Consider the following 22,883-nt stretch of genomic DNA (forward strand, 5'->3'; position numbering starts at 1 on the left):
TAACCCTATGCTTACACCAACGCCAACTGTATATCTATGCCAACCTTACACAAGCCCTAAATCTAAAACAGTATTAAACCTAACCCAACACTAACCCTATCCTTACCTCTAGATCTAACCTCAACCCAATATTAAAAGTGTTTTCTAGATAAAGCAATAGAAATTATTCAGTGAGAGCTATATACTGGCTGATTTCATAAATACATTGTATGTATTTTCGAATGGAGCTGGCTTCTCAGCCGATTACACTGTGGTCAGTGCTGGGCAAATGGCAAAGCACAGCACTAATGACAATTGGATTGGAGACAGACCCAAGCTCAGCCGCTGTGTTCTGAATAGAGTTAAAGGAACACTATAGTGCCAGGAAAACAAACTAATTTTCCTGGCACTATGTAGTCCTTAGGTCCCCCCCCACCCTCATGGCCCCCCTCCCGTTGGGCTGTAGGGGTTAAAACCCCTTCAGCCACTTACCTTTTTCCAGCACCGGGCTCCCTCGGCGCTGGGGAACTCTCCTTCCTCTGCTGATGTCAGCGCCAAATGCGCAGCAAGAGCCGCGCGCATTCAAACCGCCATTAGGAAAGCATTACCCAATGCTTTCCTATGGACGTCAGCGACTTCTCACTGTGATTTTCACATTGAGAATCGCTGAAGCGGCCTCTAGTGGCTGTCAGTGAGACAGCCACTAGAGGCTGGATTAACACTCAGTGTAAACATAGCAGTTTCTCGGAAACTGCTATGTTTCCAGCTGCAGGGTGAAAACTAGAGGGACCTGGCACCCAGACCACTTCATTGAGCTTGAGTGGTCTGGGTGCCTATAGTGGCCCTTTAAAGGGCTCTATGCAGTCCTGACTACAAGAACTGCATAGAGCTAAATCAGTCAGTATGTGACCCTAGCTGACAGAGGAAAGCCCCACTGATACCTGGTATTCTTGTCCTTGTGTGAGAATGGATTTAACCCTGCTCACATCGCAATCTAGTTCTAGGCTTTAAATTCCTATTTAAAGAGTGGTTTGCAGTGCAGACATTCTGTGCTAAACGCAGCTCATCAAAAAGTCTGTGGCCACTAAAAATGTCCCCAGCTCTCAGATGGAGGCCCAGGTATCGGTTGATTTAACCCTGCTAATATCAAAATTGCAGGATGCCAATATGCCCTAAAGGCATTAAAGCCTATTACAGTTCAGAAGGACTAACGTTGTCGAAGTGTTAAACCTAAAGTTGATTTAGGACCTCTAAGGCAAATAAGATCATGTTCCCCATATGCAGCTGAGTGGGTACACCATTATTATTAATTGTGTCTTACTGTGCACAAAGGAAGAAGTAACAAGGGACCATCAGGTGCTTTAGTGAGTAGTACAGACGTCTGTTTCACCATGGCTTTATCAAAAGTGAATAACTTACAAGTCAGAGTTTCGGCTTTTTAAAGGATGTATTGCCCAATTAGTAGATTCAGGTGTTCAATTAAACTATTTCCGGATCGGAAGGACCAGCATCACACCGGAAATGACGTGATGTTTGTCTGTATTGCTTTAGACGATGCTAGTGAGTGTCGGCTGTTACACGGAACTCAGCAAACCACTATATTGGATTAGGGAGGCCGACCTTATAGAACCATATATAGGGTATGGGAAAAAGAAAAACGTATTTTATGGCGCAGTGAATTTTAAATAGAGTATATATAAGGATAATGTATCAAATGGGGATAGCTTGCACTCTATACATATAGGAGTGTTATCACAGATAGATGAATTTTAAGATATATATATTTAATTATATATATATATTTATTATATATTGACATAAGCTAAAAATAAGCAAGAGATATGATAAATATAATAAAAAATGAATATATATACACATACACACATATATACACATACACACATATATACACATATATATACACATACACACATATATACACATATATATACACATACACACATATATACACATATATATACACATACACACATATATACACATATATATACACATACACACATATATACACATATATATACACATACACACATATATACACATACACACATATATACACATATATATACACATACACACATATATACACATATATATACACATACACATATATATACACATACACACACACATATATATACACATACACACACACATATATATACACATACACACACACATATATATACACACATACACACATATATACACATATATATACACACACACATATATACACATATATATACACATACACACATACACATACACATATATACACATACACACATACACATACACATATATACACATACACACATACACATACACATATATACACATACACACATATATACACATATATATACACATACACACACACATATATACACATACACACATATATACACATATATATACACATACACACATATATACACATATATATACACATACACACATATATACACATATATATACACATACACACATATATACACATATATATACACATACACACATATATACACATATATATACACATACACACATATATACACATATATATACACATACACACATATATACACACACACATATACACATACACACATATATACACACACACATATACACATACACACACACATACACACATATATACACACACACATATACACATACACACATATATACACACACACATATACACATACACACATATATACACACACACATATATACACACACACATATATACACACACACACATATATATACATATATACACACACACACATATATACACATATATACACATACACACATACACACATATATACACATACACACATATATACACACACACACACACACATACACACATACACACACACACATATACACATACACATACACACACACATATACACATACACACATATATATATATATACACACACACACACACACACATATATATATATACACACACACACACACACATATTTATACACATACATACATACACACATAAAGCAAGGAGCTGCACTCAGCTGTCTTTTTCAATGTGCTTTATTCAAATCAAGTTTGTCGTCCTGATCGACGTTTTGACCCTGGCTGGTTTTTATTGGTTCTAAAAGGCTGTCTCTGGCAGAGACAATCTGTCTTCCTGGTGGGTCCTTAGAGTTCTTATGAATCTTCAGCAAGGATGTTTAGGATGTTGTGTAAGAAGATATTTAGAGGTTTTGCTGTCCAGATTGTGCCCCCATCTCGATGTGTTCACTAATTCTCTGTTGGAATTTTGCTAATGGGATCAAAGGTAAGTTTGCGGTATGTGGAGGCGTCAGTGAGTTGCCCATGTTTACATGGTTTCTTAGCAACAACGGCATCTACATGCACGCATATTTCTCACGTCACGTGGTGTGCCGCAGACTTCCAGGTTCGGGTGGGTGTGTGTGTGTGTGTATATATATATATATATCATTCTCCAAGGTTAAATAAAATGAAATGTTAACTCAGCATATAAGCCTGTTGGGTGTTGTGTGTCTAAATTGTATACACATTCCATTTCGAATGTACCTAGACTTAACTCTCCAGTGCTTCGTGATTTTGTCTATGCCTATAATTTTTAGCTGGCTAGTGTTATGCATGCTAAAATGAGCTGAAACAGAATAATTTATGAACCCTTTTTCAATATTGCGACAATGTTCAGCCAATCTAGCTTTAAAGGTTTGGTGGTTCTTCACACATACTGTAGTCCGCAAGGACATTCCAGTAGGTAAACTACATTCTTGCTGTTGCACGTGATAAAAAAATTTATATTAAGTTATTTTTTTTTCTATTAGACATAAAATCAGGTGTATATTTTTTAGTTTTACAAGTTTTTTTTTTTTGCACAATATACAACTGTTACATTTTATAAAAAAAAAAAACCTCTTCGTTTAAGAATAGATCTGTATTAGTTTGAATGTTATTTGTGCTAGTACAATTTTTTTTTTTTTTTTTTTTATTCTTTATTTTGGTTGTGCATTTGTGAAGATTACAAACATGCATTCTGTAAGTCACAGCAACATGGGCGAGCTTCAGTACAATATGTCTAAAACTGAAAGTGACATTTGAGGAGCATGCACATTTTTTATATGTATATTCAAACAAGCTTTAACTATTTAGTTGCAACTGAAAAGTCCCACTAGGCATAAGATAATGATGACGAGTAACACAAAATTTAAATAATTAGTATAATATGGTAGCTTAGACTATGCGCTTAGGTACAGGAGACTTGTTACAAGTTGCAATGGGCATCAGGAGGGAGATTATCTGGCATGACAAGTTTTTTATCTATAGCCCAGCATGGCCATTAAAATAAAATAAGAAAAAAAATAAAAAAATATTAGGTACACATGTCTGCACAATGAGGACATGCTTTGAAGGATACATGTTGAGTATATGCACCAGTTAGCGGCACATTATTGGGTAATAAGCAGGATAATATATATTTAAGAGCACAGTGGTTATATTAACGTGGCAGGGAACTAGTTAAGGTATCATTATACTGTGCAGTGCTAGCCTGTTATTCAGGTGCATGTCTGCTGAACATATGAAGATTTTCAGACTTCATGTTACCCTCAGCTGCGCAATATATAGGCATGCAATGACTAGATAGTGGTCTAAACATTAAGTGGTGGCAGAGCAAATAGGCACAGGACCAAATATAAAAAATTGCTATGTATTATGCAGCGGTTTCATGTTTTGTCACTGCGTTTGGGCTTGCAGGAGCGTATTTCGCCTCTGAGTCAGTTCGGTCCGCTCAGCCAACACTTGCTCTGGGGGTCCTGCTGGCGGGCCAAGAATAGTACAATTAAAGGAGTAGCTTGTACTTCAGCAGTTCTCCGCAGGGCAAACCGCTATGGCCCAGAGAGAGCCGCGTCAAGGCCCCCTGTTCACACTTCAGCCGATGCCTGTTCTGGGCAAGCTACCGTCCTGCAGTATGGTGCTATGGAGACATCTGTGTGCTTCAATCACTTGTGGCAAATTGGTAGAATGAGCGGTCAGTCCATGCAGTATGTGCAGTGCTTCCCATTGCTCTGCAGCTCTCATACTGAACACCGCTCGTGGTTTGTTGTTGACCTGCTTCTGTGTTGTGCCATGTGATGGTCGTTTCTGGTGCTGCCGGCGCGGTCCGTGCCGTAGGTTCGGAGTGCACAGGAGTCCTGCAGACAGCCGGAGAGGTCCAGCCTTAGTTCCCCGCATCACTTTTCGCTGTTTAGCCTTGCGCTGGAGCGTTTTGCAGGCGCTGTTGCGTCTTCCCCGCGGGCGCCCCCTTCGGGTGTGAGCTTTGTGCTTTTTCTCTACCTGGTGTGGGCGTCTCTCAGGTAAGTGGCTGCTTGTCTGCTGTGTGGCATGTTGTAATGCCCGGCTTTCCAGTTTGTGCCAAAAGGCCCTGAGGACAGCCTCCAACCTGGTCTGTAGATCAGTGTGGAGATCCCGAGGGCTGGAGGGACACGTGGCGTCCGCCATCACAGGAGGTTCTGTGGGATGATTGCTGCCCTGCTTGGTTCCGCCATCATCACTCTCCTTGTTTGAGTAGTTCTCCTGGGGTGGACCTCGATCACCCCCGACGGTCCAAGGGGGGGGGGGGGGTAACGTGGCTCTTGCCTCTCCCGCCCGACGCATACCAGGCCGCATGTTTTCACCGGTGCAGCAGTTGGGCTTCCAGCCGGTCACCGATCCTACCTGCAAGTCCAGGCTAGGTCAGGAGGTGGAGTAGGCTCCTGCTGTCGCTTTGAGTGGGCCGTAAGGGGCTATATTTCTCGTTAGATTGCACGCTTTTGGAGGAGCCCCTTAGAAACACGACTCTCCGCCATGGCTGTCAAGCCCCGCACTAGTACAATTTTTTGTGAGTTGTAATTTAAGATTAGGTGCACCTCTAAAGAAAATACCTGATTTATCTGTAATAATACTATTTAATACATCATCTTCCTTTAGTATATGCCATTGTTTATTAATAAATAAATAAAAAAAAAAAAAATGTCTTTACTTTTATTGTTATAATCGAAAATTAATGGCAGGGAAAAGGTATTTTGTTTCTCTAAAACTTTGGGTTTAAGTAGTTCTGACCTATCCCTTTTACTTACTACCTCAATGATGGTTCCTATACTAGAATTATCATATCCTTTTTGCAAATTTTCATATTTTTCGCCTATTTGTTAAGAGTAGACATATCTGAACAGTTCCTTCTGAGTCTAAAGATTTGACTCTTTGGTACTCCATTTAGCCAAACTTGATTATGGCAACTATCTTTATTAATTACCGTATATACTTGAGTATAAGCCGACCCGAATATAAGCCGAGGCCCCTAATTTTACCCAAAAAAACTGGGAAAACTTATTGACTCGAGTATAAGACTAGGGTGGGAAATGCAGCAGCTACTGGTAAATTTCTAAATAAAATTAGATCAAAAAAAATATATTAATTGAATATTTATTTGCAGTGTGTGTGTATGAGTGCAGTGTGTGTGTGTATGAGTGCAGTGTGTGTGTGTATGAGTGCAGTGTGTGTGTGTATGAGTGCAGTGTGTGTGTGTATGAGTGCAGTGTGTGTGTGTATGAGTGCAGTGTGTGTGTGTGTATGAGTGCAGTGTGTGTGTGTGTATGAGTGCAGTGTGTGTGTGTATGAGTGGAGTGTGTGTGTGTATGAGTGGAGTGTGTGTATGAGTGGAGTGTGTGTATGAGTGGAGTGTGTGTATGAGTGGAGTGTGTGTATGAGTGGAGTGTGTGTATGAGTGGAGTGTGTGTGTATGAGGGGAGTGTGTGTGTATGAGTGGAGTGTGTGTGTATGAGTGGAGTGTGTGTGTATGAGTGGAGTGTGTGTGTATGAGTGGAGTGTGTGCAGGGCCGGTGCTAGGATTTTTAGTTACACAGGCGAAGATGCATTTTGGCGCCCCCAACCCTAATTAAAAAAAAAAAAATGCATCTTCACCTGTGTGTCTTTCCTCCCAAGCCACAGGCACACATGCATCATTTTTCAGTCACACAGTCAAAGTCATACAGGTACACTGTCATACAAAGACAGAAATAATCATACAGAGACATACAGACACATACAGTCAGAGACATACAAGCAGAGACATACATGCATACAGAGACATGCAGGCATATAAAGACATGCATGCATACAGAGGCATACCGTCATACAGACACATACATACAGACAGGCATACAGAAACATACATACAAAGACATTCAGGCACATACATACAGACATACAGGCATACAGAAACATACAGGCATGCAGACACATACATACAGGCATACAAAGACATACACACATACAGATACATGCATGCATACAGAGACATAACGTCATACAGACACATACATATAGACAGGCATACAGACACATACATGCATACAGAGGCATACCGTCATACAGACACATACATACATACAGAGGCATACCGTCATACAGACACATACATACATACAGAAACATGCATACAAAGACATACAGGCATACAGAGACACACAGACACACACATACAGAGACATAAAGGCATACAGTTACATACATGCATACAGAGACATATATACAGACATTCAGAGACAAACATACATCCAGTTACATACATGCATACAGAGACATACAGAAACATACGTACAAGACATACAGGCATACGGACACATACATACATACAGAGGCATACCGTCATACAGATACATACATACAGACAGGCATGCAGAAAAATACATACTCACACACACACACAAACTCACAGACACATACTCGAACACACACACACTGACAGACACACATACTCACATGCGCACACACACACTGACATACTCACACACACCGACAGACACACTCACTCACACACAAACTCATAGACACACTTACACACACACTGACACACACATACTGACAGACACACACACACACTCTCACTCACACACACACACACACACACACTGACAGACACACACAAACTCACAGACACACATACACACTGACATACACACTCACTCACACACAAACTCATAGACACACTTACACACACACTGACAGACACACACACACTCACTCACACACATACACACTCACACTCACATGCACACACACAGTAATTAATAAAGTAATTAACAATAAATTCAATTTAAATTTCCCACCCAGCCTCCCTACCTGGAGTGCTGGCGTGGGTCTTTCATTGGTGGTCCAGTGGGGCTGCTGGGAGGCGTGCGGCTGACTGGATTAGGAGGCGGCGAGGGAGCTCTCTGATCTCTCTGACCGGCTCCCTCGCAGGCTGTTTTCTGATGCCGCGGGAGCCGGAATATGACGTCATATTCCGGCTCCCGCGGCATCAGCAAAAGGCGCGCGAGGGAGCCGGTCAGAGAGATCAGAGAGCTCCCTCGCCGCCTCCTAATCCAGTCAGCCGCACGCCTCCCAGCAGCTCCGGGGATCCAGGAGGTGACCAGGCAGGAGGGAGCACTTCCCTCCTGCCGGTCACTGGAATTTTGCGCCCCCAGAGCCGGTGCGCCCTAAGGCGGCCGCCTGTGCCGCCTTATGGACGCGCCGGCCCTGAGTGTGTGTGTATGAGTGGAGTGTGTGTGTATGAGTGGAGTGTGTGTGTATGAGTGGAGTGTGTGTGTATGAGTGGAGTGTGTGTGTGTGTGTGTATGAGTGGAGTGTGTGTGTGTGTGTGTGTATGAGTGGAGTGTGTGTGTGTGTGTGTGTATGAGTGGAGTGTGTGTGTGTATGAGTGGAGTGTGTGTGTGTGTGATGCAGTGTGTGTGATGCAGTGTGTGTGATGCAGTGTGTGTGATGCAGTGTGTGTGATGCAGTGTGTGTGATGCAGTGTGTGTTGCAGAGCCTTGGTGGGGGGGGGCATTTTTATTATTATTTTTTTATTATTATTTTAATAATTTATTTTTGGTTAAATCATTATTTTTTTTTTTTTTTTTTTATTATCATTATTATTTATATATTATTTTTTTTCGTCCCCCCTCCCTGCTTGATACATGGCAGGGAGGGGGGCTCTCCTTCCCTGGTGGTCCAGTGGCATTGGCAGTTCAGTGGGGGGGGGGGGAGGGGGCTGGCTGAGAGCACTTACCTCTCTTGCAGCTCCTGTCAGCTCCCTTCTCCTCCGCGCCGGTCCGTGCAGCTCTTCTGTCAGCTCACACTGTAAGTCTCGCGAGAGCCGCACTATGACCCCGCGGCTCTCGCGAGACTTACACTGGGAGCTGACCGAGGTGCTGAACGGACAAACGCGGAGGACAAGGGAGCTGACAGGAGCTGCAGGAGAGGTAAGTAAATGCTCTGCAGCTCCCACAGCCCCCTGTCTGTATTATGGCAATGTAAATTGCCATAATACAGACACTGACTCGAGTATAAGCCAAGTTGGGGTTTTTCAGCACAAAAAAATGTGCTGAAAAACTCGGCTTATACTCGAGTATATACGGTAATTTGTTCGTATGAACTTCTTTAGAATTAGTTTTTGGGTAAAGGTTATTGTTAAACATATAAATATCTAGATCTCAAAAAGTGACTTCTTTGCTGTTAAAACATGCCTTCATTATTGACGTTTATAAAAAAAAAAAAAAAATCAATAAAATCCCTGGCTTCAAGTAAAGATCCCTCCAATCTAAAAATAAGGTCATCAATATACCTAAAATAAGAGACCAGGTTACTGACCCAGCCATGCCCTTTCCACCCAGTTCTTTATTCCCATTCAGACAAGAAGAGGTTGGCATAGCTGGGTGCGAACCTGGTAACCATAGCAGTACCATTTTTTTGAAGATAAAAAGAATCATCAGATTCTTTATATTTGTATCAGCAGAATCCTTATATTTTTCTAATATATTTCTTACGGCTGAGAATCCTTTAGTATGTGGGATAATCGTATGTAATGATTTTACATCACGTGATTAAAACAATTTTCATTCCAGACTAGATTTTTTAATTTGTTCAGGAGGTCTACAGTGTGTTTTAGATATATATGATTTACTCATTTTAAAATAAGGTTATAACATAATATGAATGTACTCAGATTTAACAGGACGGACCCAATGCCTAAGACAATGGGTCTCCCTGGAGGATTGCTTAGATTTTTATGCATCATTGGAAGGAAATATATAACAGGAGTTCTCAAATGTAGTACATTTAAGTAATTTAACTTGTGTGTGCTTAAAATGCCATTTAACTTTATCTAAAGGTTTGGCAATTTTGCAATTTTTATTTCTGAGGTAGGGTATTTGTTTAATTTGGTAAATGTCTTACAATCTTTGTTGTTTAGAATACCGAGTTTATTGCGCCGTCCCCTATCCTCCATACCCGTAGTCTTCTCCTCTTGGGCATCCTTTCTGGCCAGGATGTTTTCCACTTTGGAGTCTGCATGCTCCACCATTTTATCTTCCATTGCAGACGTTCTGTCGCCCAGGTCCCGCAGGTCAACGCGCAGGCTTTCAAGGGTGTTGTGGAGTTTGTCAGACATAGTGTCAAGCATGGTCTGAAGTATGCCCAGTAACAGGTAAATCAGCCGCTGCAACCTCACGAGACGGATTTGAGCCTTTGTCACCGCTATCTTGGGTCTCCTCGTGCGGAGTCACTCCCTGTGTGTGGCTTGTTTTGACAACAACAAAAAACATTTTGATTTGTACCCTTTGTCGGTCTGTCAGCGTTGCTTAGGTTGAGACATCCTGTTTGTGGCGTTTGTTGCTTATTTGGGTCACTAGTATTGCTGCGATAAGGCCTAGCTAGCACGGAGCTTCAGCTACATGCAACTTCTCTCTCTGAGTTCCAGGACACGCCCCCATTGCGTTTTTATTTTAATTGGCTCCCTGGACATCCAGCATATCCATATATCATTCCACCCAATATTGAATATACCAGAGCAGGTTCATGCTCTGGGTATTGCAAGTAGGATACTTCCCTATATATTATCACACTGTAAAACTGTATTATACTATTGGAGTCTTTCTTTGCATATATCACTGCTGCTTGAAGCCAAGACTCCTGGATCTCACCATTACATACACAGACGGGGATTATACCGTCTGTCTACAGAAATAGAGCTGTATTAGCTTAATAAAGTGCGAGTGTCCTACTGGCATTGACAATATAATTTATATACATATTATACTGGACTGCACTATTCTGCCCTTTTTAGATATATAACTCTTTAATGCTGCACTTTTACCAATAACCAATCCTTTTTTTATGCTCCACATTTCTCACTACACCTATTCATTCACTAAAACGTAACAGACATTATAGGTAAAGTCCAGAACCCTAAAGCACTTGCTGAAATGATTTGTGTGAAGAGTCCTTTATTTATTTTGTATTTTTTTTTTACATAAAGTGCAGATTTTAATGGGATTTGATATTTTTATAAATGGTTTCACCCCTTGGCTTTCAAGCAAACACAAAGCTTGGTTACTTCCTGGTTGTTTAGCTCAAAAGGCAACAAAATTGTTCAGACTTCTCATTGAGCTGCATTGGGAAGTTTGTAATTGGACATCCACAGAACCTCTATGCTGGATTAGAAAGGCATCAGATTGAAGGGCTTCAGACAAGACAAATGCAACTTTTCAAGCTGTTTTTAGATATACTCACAATGAAAAAAATACACAATTAAATGCATGCATGTTATCATTTGGAGTATATCTACTGAACATTAATTTATATCTATTTGGGCAGTTGAGTGTCCATTTTATTATTTCAGGTTAGTATTTGCTGTGGTGACTGAAAATGTTGAATACTACACTTGAAATGAAAAAAGAACAAAGTTTGAAAGATGAAGAGGTAGCAATAGGAGAAAAGCAAGTTTGAGGTGATAGAGGCACTTTAGATTGCCTTGATTGTGACCAAGAGTAATAATCTCCATTTTCCTCACCAAAATACAAAAAAATAAAATAAAGCATCATGGTCCATTATATGCCTCTTTAGGCAAGGACTAAACAGCTGAAAAGGTCAGTATGGCTAAAGAGAAGCTATGAGAAGAACATGGTTATCAGCAAAATAAGCATGGTTTTATGAAGCACAGGTCATGTCAAACTAACTTGATTGCGCCCTACGAAGAAGTAGGTAGAAGTATAGATCAGGGTGTTGCAGTGGATGTGATCTATTTGGATTTTGCCAAGTCATTTGATACAGTTCCACACAATAGATTAGTGTTCAAACTCAAGGAAATCGGTCTAGATGAAAATGCTTGTTCTTGGGTAGAACATTGGCTTAAAAACAGAGTACAAAGAGTTGTCATTAATGGTAGATTTTCAAGCTGGACAGAAGTGGCAAGCGGTGTCCCTCAAGGTTCTGTTCTGGGACCCCTTCTATTTAACATGTTTATAAATGATCTTGAAAAAAACATTGAAAGTCATGTTTCAGTGTTTGCAGATGACACAAAAACTATGCAAAGTAATACAATGTGAGCAAGATTTTACTTTGCTGCAGAGGAATTTAGATAGACTGGGCCCACAAATGGCAGTTTAAATTTAATGTTGAAAAATGTTATGCACTCGGCGTAAAGAATGCACAAGCAACGTATACCCTTAACGGAAGCGAATTAGGGATAACCACACACGAAAAGGACTTTGGGAATTGTTATAGACAACAAACTATGCAACAATGTGCAATGTCAATCAGCAGTGGCTAAGGCGAGTAGGGCATTGTCATGCATGAAAAAGAGCATTCATTCTCGGGATAAGAATATAATTTTGCCTCTTTATAAATCACTGGTAAGACCACATATTGAATATGCTGTGCAATTTTGGGCACCTGTTCTAAAGAAGGATATTATGGCACTACAAAAAGTGCAGAGGCGGGCTACAAAATTAATAAAAGGAATGGAACATATCAGCTATGAAGAAAGGTTAACAAATTTAAACCTCTTTAGTTTAGAAAAACCTCGCCTGAGAGGGGATATGATAACATTATACAAATATATTTGGGGCCAATACAAAACATTATGTAGGAATCTATTCACAAACCAGACTTTACATAGGACACAAGGTCATGCATTTAGACTGGAAGAAAGAAGAAGTTTTCGTCTAAGGCAAAGAAAAGGTTTTTTACTGTAAGAACAATAAGGATGTGAATTCTCTGCCTGAAGAAGTGGTTTTATCAGAGTGCATACAGATGTTCAAAAAGCAACTAAATGCATACTTGCAAAAACAGAATATTCAAGGATATAATTTTTCAATGTAGGGTAATAACTGCTTGATTCAAGGATAAATCTGACTACCATTCTGGGGTCAAGAAGGATTTGTTTTCCTAATTTGTTGCAAAATTGGAAGTGCTTCAAACTGGGTTTTTTGCCTTCTTTTGGATCAATAGCAAAAAAAAACAAATGTGTGTAAGGCTGAACTTGATGGATGCAAGTCTCTTTTCATCTATGTAACTATGTTATTCCTTTAACCATAGTACCAGACTGTGCCCAAAGAGAGAACATTTTTTTTTTTTTTACAATTTCCACTGGCTTCCCTATTAATACAACTAATTACATTCTAATCAAGAAATATACATATACACACACACATTGTAAAAAAAAAAAAAAAAATGTTATTGTAAAAAATTTTTTTTTAAAAATCACAAGAGTCGTGAAACCTCTACAGCAGTTTTTTGGGGCTTAACCCCTTAACACTGCAGCCAAATGTACAAGTTGTGAACGAAACAAAATGTAAACAAAACCTGGCATTTGCGCTATATGTCTGTCCAACCGTAATTCACCTCTTTCATATTAAATGCACCCCCCCTTATTATATTTCATTTTATTCAGGGGAAACAGGGCTTTCAATTAATATAAAATATTTAGCTATGAAACATAATTTAATATGAAAAAATGGGAGAAAATAAGATTTTTTTCATTTTTTTTAGTTCTACATGACATTTTAACTGTCAATGTCATAATACCGTTTTCTTTTACTGCAATAAAATACACATATTTGTATTCAGCAAAGTCTCACGTGTAAAACAGTACCCCCTATGTACAGGCTTTATGGTGTTTTGGGAAGTTACAGGGTCAAATATAGCGCGTTACATTTGAAATTTAAATTCGCCAGATTGGTTACGTTGCCTTTGGGACTGTATAGTAGCCCAGGAAATAAATTTACATCCATAATGGCATACCATTTGCAATAGTAAACGACCCAAGGTATTGCAAATGGGGTATGTCCAGTCTTTTTTAGTAGCCATTTGGTCACAAACACTGGCCAAAGTTAGCGTTAGTATTTGTTTGTGTGTGAAAAATGCAAAAAACGCCAATTTTGGCCAGTGTTTGTGACTAAGTGGCTACTAAAAAAGACTGGACATACCCCATTTGCAATACCTTGGGTTGTCTACTATTGCAAATAGTATGCCATCATAGGGGTAATTTTCATTATTGGGCTACCATAGGGTCATAAAGGCAACGTAAGCAATCTGGCGAATTTTAAAGTGAAAAAAAATGAAACACAAGCCTTATATTTGACGCTGTAATTTTTGAAAACACCATAAAACCTGTACATGAGGGGTACTGTTGTACTCGGGAGACTTCGCTGAACACAAATATTTGTGTTTCAAAACAGTAAAAAGTATTGCAGCAATAATATCGTCCGTGTAAGTGCTGTTTGTGCGTGAAAAATGCAAAAAACGTCACTTTTACTGGCGATATCATGGTTGTAATACATTTTACTGTTTTGAAACACTAATATTTGTGTTCAGCGAAGTCTCCCGAGTAAAACAGTACCCCCCATGTACAGGTTTTATGGTGTCTTGGAAAGTTATAGGGTTAAATATAGTGCTAGCAAATTAAATTCCCTTTACTTTCGGCATGGGTTGTCAGGCAGGTCCCGCTAATTGTAATTAATTAGGATACCTAATTATGTAAAATTATTACATAAATATATGTGTAGAATTAATATATGTATATATATACATATGTGTATATATACGTATATATATATATATAATTTTTTTTAATATTTTTATTTATATATAGGTATATATATAGTGATATATACGTATATATTTATGTATATAGATATATATTATTTCGTTATAAGTGTATTTTGATATAAATATATATATATTAATATCACAATACAGTTAGAACGAAATAAAACACATCTATATATTTTTTAATATTTTATTTTTAATTATTTTTTTTATTTTATTTTTTTACGTATTTACATATTTTTTTTAATATTATTTATAAATATATATATAACAATATTTATATATATATATATTTAATCAGTATCAGTCTACGTGTAATTTGATATTAATATATATATATATATAATTATATATATATTAATATTAAAATACACCTAGACGGTGTATGTGTGTGTATGTATATGTGTATATATATACTTAGATCATATATATTTAATATATATATATGATCTAAGTATATAATTTTTTTTTTTTTTACACTGTTTTAACATTTTTTTATTTGATTTTCAGTCAGCAGGGGGACCAACTGTCATTACAGTTGGTCCCCCTGCTGGCAATGCAGCAGGCAGCTAACCCGGCCATGTGATTGTGAGGTCCTCGCAAGGACCTCACTCTCACATGGCCGGGAGGGCTCCTGGAGGGCGGACGTGCTGCGGGGGGCTTCCTGGGAGTCCCCCCAACCGCGATCGCCGGCGTGGGATCGCCGGCGACCGGGTAAGTTACAAAAAAACGGAGGGCGTACTATTACGCCCTGCGGCGTTTAGAGCCGCTTTTAAAAGGACGTAATAGTACGCCCTCCGGTCATAAGGGGTTAATTAAATAAATTGTGCAGAGACCATCCACACGACACACTAAAAGAAAGGAGTAGATTGATAAATCTGAACAACTCCTTTTATACATGCGGTCATACATTAACCAGTTTCCAAACAGAATAGAATATAAAGGTTTTTAATGTACTTTGCAGAATGGAATCTAGTCCATAAAGCCTCACTCACTTTCATTTGTACTCTAGCAATGATTATCAGACCGTAGATGAACACATTTCTCGGTCAAAAGCCACTAATCACTGAAAGCTTGTAAGTTTGCTATAAATGTCAGATCAGGGGGTGGAGCCTGACTGCTGGAGTGGACGGTCGCATGCTGCCCGAGCTCCGGGCCCAAGACCAGCAAATCAACAGAATACCAAGCCAAAACTATCGACAAAATCGTTCCACTCACCTATTGGGCACTAGTAAGCAGCCCGGGGACACGGTGCATGCGGTAAACCCGCCGACGGTCAGCTACTCAACGATGAAGCAACCACGCGGCCTACGGGAGGCTGAGGCGGGGGGAGACGGACGCTCTCCTTGCACTCCGGTCGACCACGGAGTCCATAATTGCTCCCACCCTCCCCCCTACGGACCGGCGGGGGTCATCCCAGTCCCCCAGAAGGCAGAGGCATGCTCACCCCGTCCTAGCGTGAGGGGCCCTGCAGAATCGGATTCCCACACGGAAGGAGCCAAGATAGCCGCCGGACCGAGGCCCATCTCACCCCAAACCTCCAAGATGTGGGCCACCCAGGAAGACTGTATCGCCAGGGCCTTTGATGTATTCTGGGCCAAATACCAAGAACTAACCCTGCAGAACGAGGCACAGCGTGCTACCGAAGAACCGACCCACAGCAACAGATGGACTGACATGACTCTAGGCCAGGCAGACCCTAAGCAAGCCACAAGGTAACTGTAGGGAAAGTGGAAACACCACAACAGGTGGAGTGCCACCCAGGGCCTGACCCGGTCTCACCCACCAGTCCAACCGCACTCCTTACAGCACCTCAAGAAATACACTTAGGACACAGAGGCCTCTCTCCACACATAGATCACAAGACCATCAGGCCAGTCATCATCACCATCCACCCAAACACCCACTGAGAGACCCGGGGAAAATGCCACGGTGGAACAAACATAAGCAGCAGTCTAAACTTCCACCTCTCCACAATGACCCTCTCATGTGTAGCAGGCCGCTCCAAAATCGGCCGTCCAAACACTCATCCGCCCAAGAGGTCAATTATCCTAACCGCCGCTGGTACAAGACCCATGACCGGCACACTCGGGACTCTGTTGAGGGACAGTCTCCCCGCTTGCGGAAGCGCCTGCATACTTGCGTGAGTACCTGGTCCGGGGAGTGGGACAGTGGCGGGGAGGCTGAGGGTAACAGAGACGGGGCCTACCCGATGCAAGGAATTGGCTGATAAGCCCGTGCCTGCTGCCTGGCTGCTACACCCACGGCCGTTCTCGGCACAGTGCAACACATATGTGACTTGACCAATAACATAAAATACTTACCACAGCATAATCTATGATGTGCACCTCACCTGACTGATCGCCTTACTGTGTAAACCAATTCATGTCTTCCCTCTCTGCTTATACGTTTGACTTTTCTCCCACCTAGCTATACTAGCTTTACTCATCTGAGCCTTGGCAGGGCAGTATCAGCACCATTAGCGTGTCACACGCTCCTTACCTAGCAACGTGTTTATATCAACTCGCAGTTACTATAATATATGTAAGCTACATAACACATATTCGAATATACACGATCCACCTACAATAAACATCAGCTCAACTTATTCCACATAATACACTAAACATCACTACCATACTTAATTAACTAACTGACTATCTTCTACCTAGCTGTCGCCTACCTTATAACAAAAATTTGCCTATTTTTTCAAACATCACATGTTGTATTGCATTTTGTATCCTAAGATTCCTTGATCCTGTGGTGTACTGAAGCTGTATGTTCACTTTAAGCACAACAAAAAATAAATAAATAAATAAATAAATAAATGTCAGATCAACTCCTGCTTCCAAACCCTAAAGGAAGTTTCAATGGCTGATATAATTCTTAATGTTAGGGGGGAGGGGAGGAGTGAATGGATTACATGATTTCACTGTTCGCATTAAATTAGCATTCCATGGAGTGATAAGGGTTGCTATAGCAGTTTTAATTAACTTTAGTTCAGACAATATTTGATTTAACTGTACCTTATGTGGCCATTATGTTCAAATGCAGACATTCTTTTTAACCCCTTAAGGACACATGACATGTCTGACACGTCATAATTCCATTTTATTCCAGAAGTTTGGTCCTTAAGGGGTTAAATGATGATGCCAATTTAGTATGATATACTGCTATACTGCTAGTAAAGCATATAAGCAATGTGTGACTAATTTTTTTTTAATCTTCCAAAAAGTTTTAGTTTGATACCAATATTGCACACCCTGTATGAAATATTGCATGATAAAGTACATTGTATACTGTCTAAAGCTTTTCATTTCCCAAATATTTTTGTATCCCAAATATTTAAATAAACACCATAGGGTCAGGAACACAAACATGTATTCCTGACCCTATTGTGTTAAAACCACCATTTAGGTGGCTTGCCCCCCCACCCACCTTTAACCCCCTTTAAAGGGGTTGAAACCATACCTTAACTCCAGCGCTGCGCAGATCCGATGATGCTGGCCCCGCCCAGGATCCACCTCCTTTGTGACATCAGAATTTAAGATTTTTAGTTAATCCAATGCTTATCCATAGGGAAAGCATCGGATTAGCTGAAATCGGAAAGAAGGTGGGGCCAAACACCAAATCAATGTATCTCTATGAGGAAAATTCAGCATCTCCAGAGCGTGGAGACACTGAACAGCAGTGCTGCCTACTGTGCAGCACTGCCCAAGGAAGCATATCCAGTGGCCATCTGAAGTTGGCCACTGGAGGTGCCCCTAGGGAGCAATGTAAACACTGCCTTTTCTATGATAAGGCAGTGTTTGCATGAAAATGCTTGAAGGTAATGATTATACTCACTAATACAACTACATTAAGCTGTAGTTGTTCTGGGGACTATAGTGTCCATTTAAATTTTAAACAATACACAACATTACTTGTTTATAAGTTAGCTTTGCATCCCTGGTTTTAAATAAATATTATGGAAAATAATTTTGTTCAAAAGGTTTTTGATAGTGAAGGTACTTACCCACACAATTATCACACAAACTGCAATGAGAGGCACGAGGAGGGCGAAAAATTTTGCAGGTGAAACAATATTTCAATTTCACTGTCTGCCCATTGATGACGACTTCTTTAGTCCGAGGAGGAGGACGATATCCACCCGAAGTAGATCCATTTGCAACATCTACAGCAAAAATTTAAAAAAAAGGAAAAGGAAAAGCCAGCTATAGTTAATCTAATTAAACTGCAACAAAACAGATGTTAAAGTGTGGTTAAACCTTGCAGAGAATCCAATGAGTGTTTATGCCTCATTATTTCACCAAAGTCAAGCCTGCTATGTATTTTTTATATATATATATATATATATATATATATATATATATATATATATATATATATATATATATATATATATATATATATATATATATATATATATATATATTGTTTTAAATCGTTTTTATTGTCATCACATTCTGTTTGTGGAATTCAAACGTAGTATTGTAAAAGCATACAAGCGCCTACGCAGAGGCGGTAACTTTGAAACAAGTATATTGAACATGCGTATTTAGTTTAATTAAGTAGGTGCGTACTTCAAGATACATTGACTAGGTGGGTATAGCCCGAGGTAATATTTGTCTGTGTGGTTGTCCTGTTTTAATTGGTTTGGGTAGTTGTTTTGTGTTAACTGGTTTGTGTATATCGTTTTTTTTTTTGTCCTCAGGTTTGGATAGTCGCCTCATGTTAGCTGGTTTGGGTAGGTGCTTTGTGGTAGCTAGCTAGCGGAGCGGCTTTGTGCTAGATGATACTTGTAGTAATCTTGGGTTGGTTAGTTTGTTGTGATTACGTGTTCTTGTCACCTACGTGGTCACGACTTATATATCGCTTTCAGTGGTTTTGGCGTCTGCCAGAGGTATCGCACGTTGTGTATCTGGTTTGAAATTGTACCCGGCTAGTCAGCGGGTGCGGCCATTGTGTTAGTATATCGTTTCTTGTGTCTAGGCGGTCGATGCTGACTGTTGTTCCGGTGTTAGCGGTTTCAACCGTTCTATATAGCTTGGGATAGTGGGAGCGTGTTTGTGGCTCAGTCCGTGGCGTCTGTTCTGAGTCTTGGTGTGCTAGTAGGCAGTGCATGGGGTTGTGCTTTGGTTAAAATTGTAGGTTATGTTGTTAGTGGGGTTCTGGTTTATGTTTGTATGTCTGTGTGTCTCCCTCTAGGGGTTGTGGTCGTGTACGGTGTGAGTCTGGTATTTGTGTGGGGAGGACGGGAGGGTGGGGAAGGGAGGGGAGAGGACGAGGAGAAGAGGAGGAGAGAGAAGAAGAAGAATAAGAGGAGAAAGAAAAAAAAGGGGGGGGAGGGGCAGCTTGGCGGCAAGCGGGTATCTTAGTCAGCCGGTCTCTGTGTGTCTCCCATCTCTGTTCTGGGGATCCCCACTCCGCCGGTGCCCAAGATGGCCACCCCCCACCTGTTGCCCATGTGTTCCTCTCAGTGTTCAGATGTATTCAAGGGCGTCACAAAGTCATCCGAGGCGATGTGTCTTAGCCAGTAGAACCATCTCGTACGATATTTTTCTTTGGCGTTTGAAGTCGTGGCCTTCAGGTCCTCGAATCTCCGGGTGTCTTCCACCTCCTCCACCCAGCGCTTGAGTGAGGGGGTGCATGGTTGTCTCCAGAAGATTGGGACTGTTGCTTTCGCTGCATTGAGGAGCCTCGGTATCACTGATCGTTTGTATGCCGGTGTGGGTGTTGTGGTATGGTGTAGTAGAAATGGTGCCGGTGCCACTGGGATGTTTTCGTCTGTGGTTTCGTGAAGTACTCGGCCCACCGCTTCCCAGAACGGGCGGATGAGGGAGCAGTCCCACCATAGGTGGAGGAACGATCCCGGCTCCTTTCCGCATCGCCAGCATGTGTTTGGTTTCGTGCTGTCTCTAGCATGTAGATTCGTTGGGGTGATGTACCATCTCGTAAAGACTTTATACGAATTTTCTTGGAGCCTCGCCGACCCTGGGGTCTTCTGGGTGAGTGTTATGATCTTATCCCAGTCTGCGTCCGTGAGCGTTACGTCTAGGTCTTCTTCCCAACGCCTAATGCATGGTGGCGCCAGTAGGTATCGTCCAGTCGTCAGTGTGGTGTAGATCTGGGAGATCGCTCTCGGGGGGGGTGCCTCCAACTGGCACATGGACTCAAACTCTGTACAATCCCGCGTGAGGCTCGGTCGTTGGGGGATCGAGCGTGCATATCTCTGCAGTTGTTCCCTTGCTATAGTGTGGAGGAAGGTATGCCTTTGGTCCGGAAACAGGTCCGCAAGTGGCTTTATAGAGCAAGGGGATGTGAGTACGTCCATCATTCGGGGTATTGTGGTGTCGGTCCGCGGTCTCAGGGTGGGCCCCATGTCCCCCGCCGGGAACTCTGGGTTTCTCCTGAGTGGGATTAGAGGGCTTGGGTGTGTTGTGAGGTAGTATTTGGGGCCGTTTTGGTGCCAAATGCGGAGGGTGGCTTTCACAAATGGGTTTGCGTGTGTGGTGCGTCGGCTCGCTTCTGGGGTGATCCACGGTAGGGCTTGGAGGTCGCAGTCGGAGCTATCTGCTTCAAGTCGAACCCATAGCTTGTCTCTTGGTGCTGTCGACCAGCCGATGATTCGGCTGAGGTGGGTCGCAGTGTAATACTTCCTTTAGTCGGGAAGAGCCAGTCCCCCTTTGATTTTAGGGAGTGTTAATTGGGAGTGGGCTATTCGGGGGGCCCTGCCCTTCCAGATGAAGTGACAGACTGCCGCTTGGATGGAAGTGAAAAAGCTCTTTGGCGCTGCGATTGGTATCGTCTGGAAGATGAAGAGGAATTTAGGGAGTAGGGTCATCTTCACCGCGTTGATGCGGCCTAGCCATGACATGTAGTAGGTATTCCAGGCCTGAAGTTTGGCCTGCGCGGTTTTGAGAAGTGGTAGGTAATTGTGTTGGCAGAGATCCGCTGGGTCTGGTGTGAGACAGACCCCTAGGTATCTCATCTTGGTGGTGCACCAGCGGAAGGGAAAGCGGTGTCTGAGCGTCTGCGTTTGGGTGTGTCTAACTTTAAGGTTTAAGATTTCTGATTTGCTGTAGTTGATGCGTAAGTTGGAGACCTTGCCGTATTTTTCGAATTCAGTCATGATCGTGTGGAGTGTCGTGGCCGGTTGTTGTACAATATAGAGCAGGTCATCCGCGTATGCCAGGACTTTGTGGTGTGATCGGCCTATACGGAGTCCACGGATCGCCTCGTTGCCTCTGATGTTGTTAAGGAATGGCTCCAGGGTTAGTGCAAAGAGCAGGGGGGATAAGGGGCACCCTTGGCGCGTTCCGTTGCGGATGTGAAACGGGTCTGTGAGGGCCCCGTTGATGCGGAGTCTAGCTGTCGGTGCACTGTAGAGCACCTCTACCCATTGTATGTATTTGGGGCCGATGCCCAGGCTCCGGAGGGTTTCGAAGAGGAATTCCCAGTCCACCCTATCAAAAGCCTTTTCGGCATCCGTGGAAAGGATCAGGGTCTGTTGGTCGGATTGCGCTGCTACGGAGATCAGGTTCAGTGCCCGTATGGTGTTGTCTCGAACCTCTCTTCCGGGGAAGAACCCAGTCTGGTCTGGGTGGACCAGGTCCGGGAGTAGTGGTGCCAATCGGTTGGCCAGCACGCTCGCCAAGAGTTTGACATCCACATCCAGGACCGATATCGGGCGGTAGCTTGCGCAGGATGTCAGGTCTTTACCCTCTTTCGGGAGGAGGGTGATGTTTGCTGCCGTGAATGGGGCTGAGGGGGTAGCGCCGTCTAGAATTGAGTTCAGAGCTGAATGTAGTTTCGGCAGGAGGTCTGGTAGGAAGGTAGTATTGTAGCGGCAATCCGTCTGGCCCTGGTGCTTTCCCCGTCTTTGCTTTTTTGATCGCGTATGCCAGTTCTTCTACTGTTATAGGGGCCTCCAATTCATCCTGGTAGATAATTGT

At 41.9% G+C, this 22,883-nt stretch overlaps 1 protein-coding gene across 4 annotated transcripts in view; it reads right to left on the reverse strand.

The window, feature by feature from the left end:
- The window catches only part of ZDHHC14 (zinc finger DHHC-type palmitoyltransferase 14), a 300,826-nt gene that overhangs the window by 154,855 nt on the left and 123,088 nt on the right, over positions 1-22,883 (reverse strand). For all 4 annotated transcript variants that reach the window (XM_063443413.1, XM_063443411.1, XM_063443409.1 and 1 more), the window contains exon 5: positions 18,944-19,102. In XM_063443413.1, coding sequence (XP_063299483.1) covers positions 18,944-19,102 — 159 coding nt within the window. The remainder of the gene's footprint in view (positions 1-18,943; positions 19,103-22,883) is intronic.

The sequence above is a fragment of the Pelobates fuscus genome, chromosome 2 (genome assembly GCF_036172605.1).
Source record: "Pelobates fuscus isolate aPelFus1 chromosome 2, aPelFus1.pri, whole genome shotgun sequence".
NCBI classification, from domain to species: Eukaryota; Metazoa; Chordata; class Amphibia; order Anura; family Pelobatidae; genus Pelobates; species Pelobates fuscus.